The 12,216-nt window shown below is 42.8% G+C and overlaps 1 protein-coding gene across 3 annotated transcripts in view; it reads left to right on the top strand.

Annotated features, from left to right (window-relative positions):
- The first annotated feature begins 2,654 nt into the window (after positions 1 to 2,654).
- ano10a (anoctamin 10a) overlaps positions 2,655 to 12,216 on the top strand; it is a 38,750-nt gene continuing 29,188 nt past the window's right edge. The window contains exons 1-10 of one of the 3 annotated variants that reach the window (XM_088928582.1): positions 2,655 to 2,761; positions 4,258 to 4,403; positions 5,035 to 5,232; positions 5,690 to 5,824; positions 7,013 to 7,132; positions 7,575 to 8,144; positions 8,730 to 8,785; positions 9,288 to 9,362; positions 9,719 to 9,895; positions 10,110 to 10,301. In XM_088928582.1, the coding sequence (XP_088784708.1) occupies positions 2,655 to 2,761; positions 4,258 to 4,403; positions 5,035 to 5,232; positions 5,690 to 5,824; positions 7,013 to 7,132; positions 7,575 to 8,144; positions 8,730 to 8,785; positions 9,288 to 9,362; positions 9,719 to 9,895; positions 10,110 to 10,301 (1,776 nt within the window). Of the gene's footprint in view, positions 2,906 to 4,253; positions 4,404 to 5,034; positions 5,233 to 5,689; positions 5,825 to 7,012; positions 7,133 to 7,574; positions 8,145 to 8,729; positions 8,786 to 9,287; positions 9,363 to 9,718; positions 9,896 to 10,109; positions 10,302 to 12,216 lie in introns of all 3 variants that reach the window. The other 2 variants (XM_088928581.1, XM_088928580.1) reach the window with 2 other exon arrangements.

Genomic DNA, 12,216 nt, shown 5'->3' with positions numbered 1-12,216 from the left:
CCTTTCGCCAGTAGATGACTCTTTTCGGTCAGTACTAATCCGGTTGGAATACTGTAGTATTCAGTGAAAGGGAATATCCAAATAAATAGTGATTGTCCTGTCCAAATTGCATCTTTGTATGGAATATAGTTCAGAAAATCGCGCAAACCAATTTTAAAAACTCACAATAACACGAACTTGCACTAAGGAAAGGTGATTGCACTTTCTGCTTATTACTATGAGTGATTGTGTCTCTCTTACCTTAGTGTCGGAATATTAAGATGTTTTGGTGATGAGGAAGGAGGGACAAAGCAAATAAGCAGAAGGTGCGCTATTTTGTTGACTGTAAATCCTCACATGCCACGTTCACAGGGCCATATTTAAAATTCTGTGAAATTCCCTGTAGTTCAGGATTTTGAAAGCCTGTTACATTGTCTCTCACACCTTGGTGTCAGAATTGTGAAACGAGTTTATAATCAGGAGGGAGGGCCACAGCAATACAGCAGAAAGTGCAATCACCATTTGCCCATGCATTCTCTCATGCCATGTTCAGAGGGTCTTATTTAAAAAATGGTACACTGAAATTTCCTGAAGTTCAGGATTTTGAATTTGGAGACGTGTTTATAACCAGGAGGCAGGTTCATAGCAATAAGCAGAAAGTGCGATCACCCTTTGCTCATCCTGGGTTAACCATATATTCTCATATGCCATGTTCTAAATATCCCATTTAAAACGCCTATATTCAAATTTCTTGTGAAATGTAAGATTTTGAGACTAATAGTGTTCAGAAGGCAAGGTCGTGGTAAATATGCAGATAGTGCCAGTGAATTCACGTTTTGCCTTTGTCTTATTTACTCGTTGTCTAACATGCCAGTTTGTGTTATTGTGAGTTTTGAACATTGGTTTTCGATTTTCTGAAACGTGTTTCATACAAAAATGCAATTTGGACAGTCACTGTTTACTTACATATTCCCCTTTACTGAGGATATGTACAGTAGTCCATCCGGATTAGCATTTAAAAATGACCGAAGAGAGCCATCTACAGGCGAAAGGCGGCATAACGTCACTGCGGCAGCATTTAAGGTGGAACAGCTTTCAGGGCCGCTGCTACAGTAGTTTCGGCGCCGCAGAACGGACAGCACGGACAAGTGCACTTAAATATACAGGATAAAGGCAGTGACCAGGTCCACACGTGGTCTTTGTAGCTATATATGGGTTCAAAGGGGGGAAAAAAAGTATATTCTGTGTATAGTACAGTATCCAAAGTACTGTATACTGTAACGCTTACGGCCGACAGGCACTGTGTAAGAGCCGGCGTACCAGAGCAGGTGACGTCACCGCCCTTCCCTGTGATAGCAGGACTACATCTACTGGGCTGTGGAGAGATCTCTCTTTAGCTCACGGGGCTAGGTCGCTGCAGAGAGACACGGAAGTCCCGGGTTCGAGCCCCGGACAGTGTGGGGCCGACCTGATGCGGCAAGGGCGCCCGCCTGAGCCCCCGTTGCGTTACAATACTTTATATATTAATATGAAATAATATGAAACGTTTATCCTCAGATGGTAAATATGGACAGAAAATCCGGTTACATTGGCAGTGGGATCCTTGTCTGCAGGCTGCTCTAGGTTTAGAACGCAGTATGTTTATTTACTAAACACACAAGAACTAGGAACACACAAAATACTACCCCACTATAACCCCCACACAATCCTACTGTAGAGTCGATGCTAATTATGCATAATGAGTATTGATGGCATCAGCCTCCGCTGAAATTGTGAAACCGATGTTTTTAGCGGGTTTTGTTTCTGAAATAGAGTTCAATGTGTTGGTAAAACTGATGGGAAAAGTCAGATTGAAATAAAAAAAAATCTAGTTTTACATTTATAGAAATATTTTGGCTTCATAATATTACTTCACTGCTCCATGATCGAGAACAAACATTTCTTAAAATTGTTATACACTGCTCACTGCCAATGCCTACTTTAACACTGCAATACAGCTACTGAGATTTCAATAAATCACTGTTCACCCCGACCACAAAAACATGTCTTGTGAGCGAGCATTACATCTAGATAAATCCATTGAGCAACGTATTTCCAGTTATGAAATCATGTCGATGTTTCAGACTCAGAACCGTTTAACAACAACACCCTCACATGACTGCAGGAAGAGCCAGGGCAGTCAGTGTGTGGACTTTAAGTTGACTCTCTCTTTAACCAAAGAAGAAATAAAAACTCTCCCAACACAGGAATGCACGGTAAAGAAGACCACGTGATGTTATTTTTGCTATACTTGTAAACTGCAGGCATTATTTTTCTCTTTTAATAAAAAAAAAACCTAAAAAAGTGTACAACTTTCCAGGACAGACTCTTAAAACAGCTTCAGTTCTCGGCAGGTAGATAAAGTTGTCTTAGTCCAGTCTTGCCAGAAAATATGCAAACCCAGCTCATCTTTCACAAACATGAACACTCCTCATTAAAACGCTTTTAAAACGAATTCCTGCCCCCACACAGAGCCAGCGTTGGTCCGCCTTATTATTAACATACGGGGAAATTGCTCCTCTGCAACCACCTTCAGCATGTTTTCGGAAAAGAAGTCACTAGCGTGTCAGCTGCGGTGCAGGGTTTCCCTCCGCGCTGCTGAGCTGCGGTCCGGGCGCTGCAGACAGGCTGGGTGGATGTGTGTGTGTGTGAGTGACGGTACCAGCTCTTCTGCTGCGCCTCCGCCCGGCTCAGTGCACGGTGACGTGGAGAAGCAGCAGGGCGCACCACCAGACAGAGCTCGGTAAATGCCGAGCACAACAGCCGGGAAGTAGCCTGTCCGGTGACCTGCCGAGTCTCATTGTAACAAACACCGATACAGTGGTCACATTTTATTACTCTGTAATCATTTCCTTATCGCAGACCAGGAAGAAAAATCTGGGAACGGGTAAGTATTCTCAAGCAATGACAGCTGACATTTACTCAAACACGGGCCCTACGCCTCAGCATTGAGTGTTTACATGCTATTATGCGGTCAGGACGTAAAGAAGGTTTGAAGGTTTGTGGCTGTCAGTAACTATCTAGGCTTGATATCTTCTTAATGTTTTACACATATGTGTTTCTACGGCAAGTTATAAGGCACAATTTAGGAAAAGCTCCGCCCTGAAACAAGTCCATGCAGTTCATAGCAGCAGTTTCGGGTATCTTGCATGTCCCCCGTATTGTGAGTTGATTAATAAACAGCGCAGTGTATAATATTTAATTATTAAAATATAACGTTTGGTCCCAATTTAAAATATCAAGATGTAAAGGCATGACAGTCTTCATTTGAAACTACATTGAGACTTTCACGCAGATTCTTCAGTGCTTATTTTTATTTGGAGAATTTTGATAAGCATAACCTCGGTTACTAATCTAGTTTTAGATCGAGAGTTGTTGATATCTTGCATTTCACGTATAAACGCAAAGAAGGCTTTTTTTTGCACAAAGACATAGAACAAAACATAATATACTGAATATGATACTTTTTTTGTACAGTGTTGCACTAGGAAAAGGCTTTACGTTTTTATATTTTTTCAAAATTCACGTTCCGATTGTTACTTAATTTTGAGGATCAGTACATTAAAAATAAAATGGCCCTGTTTTTAAACAGCTAACTAGGGAAAGAGCAGTCTAAAATTCAATATTAATCTTAGAAGACACGAAGCTATCCAGTAGTGTTCGGTAAAAAATAACTTTACTGAGATATTACGATTCTAGCTAATTACAGAGACAGAAGGAAACATCCAAAATGGTTACAATGCTGTTGAAGAGCATATTAGTTTATAATAATACCGTGCCGACTACAGCCCAGTGTTAATTCCCTCTCCCTATGATCCCGGATGTCCAATATTCAAAGGGACTCAATCTACCCGAGTTAAAACGCATCTCCAAATCCAAGAACAGAACAAGGTCCACTCCCCTACTGCCTCTGTTTCCGTCTGCGAATTCCCTCTTCCTCTCTCCATTTCTGTTCTGTGACCTTTCTCTCCCCCGTGTCATTCTGTGTCTTTTTATGCGTCTCTCTGTGAGTCAGACGTCTGTTCTTCAGTTGCGATTGACCGGAGAAGAAGATGTCTTTCGACCCTCTGTCCCCCGCGGCCCGCCCACACCTCGGGAAACAGCTCGGTTTCTACCTCGTTTTTAATTCTGTGACCTCTTTAAATCGTGACAATTTAACAGTCCTGCCAAGTCTTCCAGACCAAACCACCTGTCTTGCCGGCAGTTTGTGTGAGTTTCCCCGTTGTGTTGTTCAGGAAGCCTGGAAATGAAAAGAGGCTCGTCGAATTCTGCCAGCGATGGCGTCTCATTCACTCCATTGGTGGTCCTTGAACTGGTCGAGGACACCAAGGAAGAGGCTGTGACCTGGCTGCTTGAGAGGATACGGGACAAGCAGGAGAATGGAGGTAAGAGGTGCAGACACTGGCGTTCATGTCTTGACTGTGTGGGAAGAGCATCAAGGACGGAGTGTGTGTGTAACCGCCTGGCTAAAGGTCTGTGCCGTCATGCATTCGTTAGTTTACAGGGTTATTTCTTACTCTCTGAAGTTTAACTCCATTTCCTATTTCAGCCTGTGGAAGAGCTAACCATATCACTCCAAAACTGCTCCTCGCACAGTTCTCATGTAGTTGCCCTGGAGCCTTTTAGGATATACAGTAAGGTGGAGATGCTAAACAGGTTTATCAGTTTAAGGTCTGGGTTAAATCAAAGATTCACCCCGCCTTCCATTTCCAAGTTCTTAATCCAATATGCTTGCCTCGGTAGAAGCTTCCTTTTCTCTGTCCTGTGGAAGCTTCCAATTACATAGGGAGCCAGTCACGTGCCGTTTCTGTCTCGGTCGGTTGTTACGCATTCTGGGGTTATGTTTTTAGCTGACAAACTTATCTTTTGGCCTGACCTGTTCTCGTCAGTTTCTGGGATCGGCCTGTACTGGACAGGGGTGCTGTGTGGACGCGTCTCTCCGCGTTTCGGGCCCGCCGTTTGTTCGGTGTCGGTCGCCGGCTGGGCCCGTGCTGGCTGACGGTGATTCTCTCGAAGGGGCGGAGCTGCTGGTGGGGCGGCTGCCGAAGGACGGCTGGGGCGACGCCGGAGGGAACCCCAACATGTTTGTCGTGGGGGCCTCCAGAGACAGGCTGCTGAGTGGCGCCGAGGACGTCGGCCTGGTGAAGGAAAGCAACGACGGGTCGATGCGAGGATTTACGTATGTTAACAGGAACAATTTTAAAGATTTCAAGGGTAAGGGCATCGGCGCACATCAGTGTGATTGAGGACGGTACTTCAGATACGTGGACTAGTTCGACAGTTAGGTTAGAGCAGTCACGGTGTTGTTTAATATTATGTTCAAACTAAATATCGGTAGTCTTCAGCCGATAGGTCTGCGACAGGACCTGATCCGGGTTTTCAGAATCACTGAATGAGGTTCCAGTGGGCGTCTTCAGAATAAATAGTGAAACTGCAGAACACAAGTCCCCAGGTGGAGACTGAGAGAACAGGAGGCATTTCTTTACGCCAGGCAGTCTTGTTATTAAACACAGGCAATAACGCAACTGCGTTCAAGACACAGCTGGATGAGACCCTTGGATTTCAAAAGGGCTAGATCAACCAAATAGCCTTTTTATGTTGTCTAAAATCTACTTTGTATGCACGTATTCTATACGTGTAGACATTAAAGACTGTCATTGTTTTTCTGCAGGTGACAGTGATGAGTTCCTCAGTGTGGCGGAGTGTCAGTACATTATTAAGCATGAGCTGGATACTCTGAGAGCCAAGGAAGAGACCAGTGTCCCAGGCTATGCGAAAGTGAAGCTGTACCCAGGAAAGTCAATCTGTAAGTGCTTGTCACAGAGCTCTTTGTCTTCTTTAGAGATATGGGGCGAGTGCTTTATAATATTCCTTGCACTTGTTTATTGCTTTTCGCCCCAGAATATCGCACAGTGTTTTACATGTCTGGGAGGAGACACTTCTTGTGCCACTGAAGTACAGCACCTGCTGGGTGGAGCCATTCTGCACCAGCAGCTTCACCGCACAACACACCAGTAGAAACTGAGGAATGATTTGGAAAACCAGGGAGGACACATAGTGCAAACCCCACGCAGACAGGACACCAGGGCTAGCACCTCCACTCGTACCATTCAGTCTTTCATGATCAGTGTCAAGACTCTGGCTTAATGTCTCATCTGAAGGGCAGCTCTTCCTATGACAGTGTTTTTGGTCACCATACTGAGGTACTAGCTTGGGAATTCTGGTCCCGAGGAACAAGATTCACCTACTGGTCCACACAAGCACCTCTTCCAGCTGCATTTCACGTCCAGTTTATGTCTTTCCATCTTTGCTTTAAACTTGAGCAGTTCCAAGATTGTTTGAAACTGGTTAGATTGCCATTAAGTTTTCAGCCAAACATTTTGTTGGACACTACAAAATCCAGCATTCATATAAAATATGGAGAATAATGTCAGCCTCTTTGACTCAGTCATAAGTGTTTAGTAGCCAGCTCTGTTAACAAAGCAAAATGAAAAAGTCCATCAAATTCTAAGGAAAACAGCCATGATTTATAGGAAATACTGGCACTTAAAAATTCAGTTAAAAAAAAACTAAAAGAGCAGAACACAATCTCCTAAACTGATCTAAAAAATGCATTGGCTACTATTTCATACAGAACATGATTTGAGCATTTACATGAGAGGAAGTTACAGTATGTGAACCCGAGTTAGGGTTAGGGTCTGAGCAACAGATTTTGTGATGCGTGTGCTGTGTTTTAGGATGTGTTTGATGTGCAGGAGAGGCGTTGTTTGGTTGTTTTCTTGAGATTAATAATTGTCCCAATTTTGCAGTTTTTGGTAGTCAGCACCCGCCTGTCAATCAAAAATGGTCAAAAATGAAAAATTTCAAAACACACTTTCTACATGCTAAACTCTCGTTTTTTGCCTTTTAAAGCAAATAAAATGATACGTTTAACACTGTCTTCCAGCAGTGTGTGTTCCAGTCATTAACAGAAATTATCTTCTTTTTTATTAAGTGCGTAGACTGCTGTCCAAAGGGATTTTGGTCCAAGTTTTTCCGCTACATGACAAAGAAGAGCTGAAAAAACTTTCTCATTCATGGTACGGGAAGGTTAGGCTTAAATATCAACCTCTAGGTAAGTGTCCTGAAAAGTCATGGTGGAGAGTAATTCATTGTTTCAGTTGAAATGTCTTCTTGTACTAAATGCCATTATAAACATAGTTCAGAAAGTACAGAATATGCAAAAATTTGAATTTGTCTCAGTGACCAGCATCGGTTTTCAGACCCAATAAGAAAGCAAAAGGTTTCTTACAGAAAGTTAATCGTCTGAGTTACTGTAAGTACTGGTGTCATGAATGAAACGAGCACTACCGGTGTTTTAATTATCATCGATCAAAAGCTTGCACTGCTGCCTCCGTCTCTGATGCGTAATGTGAATTCATACGACCATGTAAGCACCTCCGTCTCGCGACGGTGTTGATGGTTGGAGAAACTCTTTAGGCTCATGTAGAGAATACGGGAAGTGTTTTGGTCCTTTTCTGGGCGGTGCCGTTTAACTCTGAGTTGTTCCCACGCAGATGAAATCCGCCGGTACTTTGGGGAGTCTCTGGCCCTGTATTTTGGGTTCCTGGAGTATTTCACGTTCGCCTTAGTGCCTATGGCCCTCATCGGAGTCCCTTACTACCTGTTCGCCTGGGAGGACTACGACAAGTACGTGCTCCTGGCCCTGTTCAACCTGGTGTGGTCCACGGTCGTCCTGGAGGTGTGGAAGCGGTGCTGCGCCTCGCTGGCCTACCGCTGGGGCACCCTCTGCCGCAAGAAGGCCTTCGAGGAGCCGCGGCCGGGCTTCCACGGCGTGCTGGGCTACAACCCCGTCACGGGCCGGCAGGAGCCCACCTTCTCCAGCCTGAGGCGGCAGCTGCGCGTCTACCTGGTGTCTGTGCCCTTCGTCCTGCTGTGCCTCTGCGCCTCCCTCTACGTCATGATGATCTACTTCTCCATGGAGGAGTGGGCTCTGAGGCTGCACGAGGAGGAGCAGTCCGTGTGGAGCAGCGCGGGGCTGTTTGTGCCCAGCATCATATACGCCATCGTCATCGAAGTCCTGAACAGGCTGTACCGCTACGCGGCAGAGTTCCTGACTGAGTGGGGTGAGCGCTTCTCTGGCTGCCGTGGCACCTGCAGTCCTGTCATCTGAGGTTCTTTACTGGGAAGTGCGTTAAATCTGAGCTTTTTGTTTAGCCTGAACAATCTTTTCTTCCTTAATTCTCAGTGCGTCGTCTTGAATTAAGCCCATTGGCGCTCGACGTGCCGGGTTTTTCATTGTCATTGAAGTCATTGAGGGATTTTGATGAGTTCTAGTACAAGCCTGGTTCAAGAGCCTAGTTTTTATTCCCAAGTAGGAGACGAAGAGGAATGACCATGGTTCCCTAAAAAATGTCATTTCTTTACGTGGTTAAAAAGCCAGGGCTGTGTGTTATAATACGTGGATCTTTGACAGGTATGACGTTTCACTTACCAGATATCTGTGATTAGCAACCGAGACTGATTGCTGCCAAGCATTACATTCTGAATTGATGTGATTTTTATGCACTTGTATAGTTCACCTCTTATTCCTACATGCTCTCTATCCAGAATAGTGTGTATGTGTGGAGTCAACAATGCAGTAGACTTGTAGAATGTAGCCTTTCAATTAATAAATTAAACAACTAGTGACCCTATATTTTTTCACCTAGAAAACCATAGATTGGAGTCATCATACCAAAACCATTTGATCCTGAAGGTTTTAGTGGTGAGTACTTGGAGCTTCACCATTCCTCATCAGTCTGGTGCTCTTTTTAACACGTGTAGTTTTAGGCTGTGTAATGGCTGAAGTCCTATAGTTACCTGCCATTAATATGACACGACCTGTGACCCTGCATGTCTCGTGTATTTCTTCTAGAAAAGAAATTTTGTCTAGAATTTTTTTTGTTTTTTTCAGATTTCAGAAGCAGAATTTCATTAATTGTCCATCACAGTTCAGACTGTGTATGCTGTGACAGTTTCAGTCCTGTTCTTAATCTCTTTTTGGAGAATTCCAGTTAGTGGAGAGTTAGTCTATTTTAATATACTGTATGTATGTTGTATTTTTAGAACCATTACAGTTTGAAACACCTTTATTATTTTTATCTGGGACATCTCATATGAATCACACTGTCTCAGTGTATATGTACAGGGACCTACTGTACAGTATAAATTATGGAAATGCTATTGCACTTGTCTTCCCTATTCATTTTGTTTCTGTTCTTTTGCAGTTCAACTTTTTGAATTGCTTTGCATCTCTGTTCTACATTGCGTTTGTGCTTCATGACATGAAGCTCTTGAGACAGGTGAGGAGCAGTCACCGATGCCACATGAGCAGCAGAAACCAGCAGCAGCTCAGTAGGTGCTGGCAGGCTTGACATGCATGTCCTGGTGACCATGTGGCTCCATGTTCCCTGGGGACACTTTGAGGCTGCCTGAAATTTTCCAGCTGCCTTTTAACTGAAACCTGTTAATTAGTAACTGTCATTGCACCTTTGCAGAGTTAAGAACTGGTGATTTAGTGTTTATGTATAATATATATTGTGCCAGTGAGCTGTTCACTGTTTGCTCTAGAAAATAGATTAGACCTCACATGCAGCTGAAAGACAGTAACGCTCCTGACTCCTTGTTTGACCTCACGGCGTCTTTCTTCTGGTTTCAGAGTCTCGCGACGCTTCTCATAACATCCCAAATACTCAATCAGATGGTGGAGGCCTTCCTTCCCTTCTGGCTCCAGAAGAGACGCAACACGAAGGTGCACAAGCAAGTGAGGAGAGCCGCCGTGGAGCTGCCCTGGACCGAGCAGGTGAAGCTGGAAGCGGACATGAGCACGTACTTGGTGAGTTCAGGGGTCGCGATGTGGGGCACAGTATGCAGAGGCACCCTTTCTCAAGAGTGTCTCTTGAAGCATTGCTGGTAAGGACAGCTTGTCCGTCATTATTATACCGTAGGTTAAGTTTGGAATTGTCTTTGAAATAAGAACCTACTGTACAAATTAAAATCTGCACACTTCACTTCCGACTGATTTTATTTGGCCCGTTTCTCATTTCTAGGGAACGTTTGATGATTACTTGGAGCTCTTCCTGCAGTTTGGCTACGTCAGCCTTTTCTCCTGCGTCTTCCCTCTTGCAGCTGTGCTGGCAGTTTTGAATAATTTCACAGAAATGTATTCGGATGCTTTGAAAATGTGCCAAGTCTTCAAAAGACCCTTTTCGGAGCCTGCAGCCAGTATGGGAGTTTGGCAGGTAATGATACCACATCCACGATCCATCTACCTGTGCATTTCATCAAGTACTGAACACGAAGTCTGTGTGAATGTGAATCATGACCTTTTGCACTCTGCTATATGTATTTAGAAACAAGAATGATAAATGTTTCATCTTCCCCGTTCATCCTATGATAATCAACAGAATTGGGTCGTGAATGCTTCTGTCCTCTGGCTCCTCTGCTGTGTTTGTATATCACACAGTGTTTCCTTGAATTAATAGCACCTGACGTATTAAGAACTTAAGATAAATTTATTTATCTTAAGATTTATTTTGTTACCAGTTGCTAATTGGTCTGAGGCTCTTCTGGAAGGAAGCCAGTGTGTCAGCTTGTAGAACATGACCGTGTAGCTTGTAACAAGCCCTTGTGTGAAACCTGCCTCCCGCTCTCCGTTTTCAATGCACTTTCCAATTATTTCTTTTTAACAAACGTTAGTACTTTTTCCCACGACTGTAGCAGTGAATTACCGTTTGTGTAAGTAAATCTCCGTTTTAAAATCAGGCCACTGATTAAAGAATTTACATGTGATGTGGCCGAGAACAGAAGGAGCTTCTTTACATAAAGGGCTAAGGCCATGTTGTCCACGCCAATAGCCTAGCTTTCATTAACACTTGGATAGCTGAGATCTCTGGAGGAATTAGCTGCTAACTACCAAACAGGCTAAGTGAATCTAATGGCCTCTTCTTCATTTATTACCTTTTAGTTTCAAGGACAGTCATGTACCAGGAGAACCAGACGTTTTGATGAATTAAAGCATTTCAGGGTGCAATTCTTTTCAGAAGTAATTGTAACATTTACTGAACCATTATTATAAAAAGGTTTCTGTTTGCATTTTAATTTGATAGAAGAAATTAGTTCATACTATATTTACTGTTTTGAGTATCAGGCACTAATGTAAGCTCATTATTTCTGTGGGAATCCCTGGTCAAGAACACCAACCTTAGATAAACTTTGCTTCTGGTTTATTTAAATATAAAATATTTTAGGTTTTAATCTTTCTGTTTTTAAGAAGTGCATCCACAACAGTTCATGAAGGTTCTGAAGTTTTTAAAAGTGGTTCAGAATAGGAACCTTAACTAGGTGACATGGTGTACAACATTATTGTATGAGGCAACAAATCCTTATTGCATTTAAAGTCTTTTCAAAGTCATCGTTTGATGACTGGACCTTAAGTTCTCTTAAACGATTTAATGGAGATGTAATGCCATTCGTGTTCTGTGTGCTTTGCCATTACCTATTGAATTATAGTATTTGACCTAGTGACAAAGACATGATGAGATGTTTATTTGCTTCCCCTGTATGTTTCCTGGCAATAAGCTTTAAGAAACTTTCCAGAAACTGTTTTTGCTTGAATATTAAATTAGTGTGAAATTCATTTAAACAGGATCAACAGCGTGGAAGCCATTTAGAAATTATTGGAAATTTCTAATGATGTAATCAGCTCTTTAAGATAAATGAACTACTCATCTATAGGAATAGGAAATATATTCTTTCTTCTGGACATTTAAAGACATGAAATATGGCAGATTTAAAAAGGCAACTTTGCAATACTCAGTTTTATAGGAAAGCAGAGTAATTTGTTATGCAGGAATTTGAGAGAGTATACTGTCAGAAAATATAGAATTTGGTTCTGCTGTGAATGTATAGCCTGTACAACTACTAGAGTGAATGAAAGTTTGACCTGCTGCTCTACTTTACTGTTTTACAGAGAAAACCCTATAGAAAAAAAAATATAGTTTTACATGCACACCAGTGTATTTCTTTTGATTAATGTTTGCTTTGGGAAATAAATCTCAGTGGCTCATCAGTGTCTCTGTCTAAAAAACTGCAGTCGTTTGACTCTCATTATAAGATCCGTGCTCAGGCTCACTCAGGAAAGGCAAAATATAACAG

Source organism: Atractosteus spatula, chromosome 12 (assembly GCF_055471065.1).
Source record: "Atractosteus spatula isolate fAtrSpa1 chromosome 12, fAtrSpa1.hap1, whole genome shotgun sequence".
NCBI classification, from domain to species: domain Eukaryota; kingdom Metazoa; phylum Chordata; class Actinopteri; order Semionotiformes; family Lepisosteidae; genus Atractosteus; species Atractosteus spatula.
The sequence above is the reverse complement of the archived record's forward strand: the minus strand, read 5'-3'. Positions and strand labels throughout refer to the sequence as shown.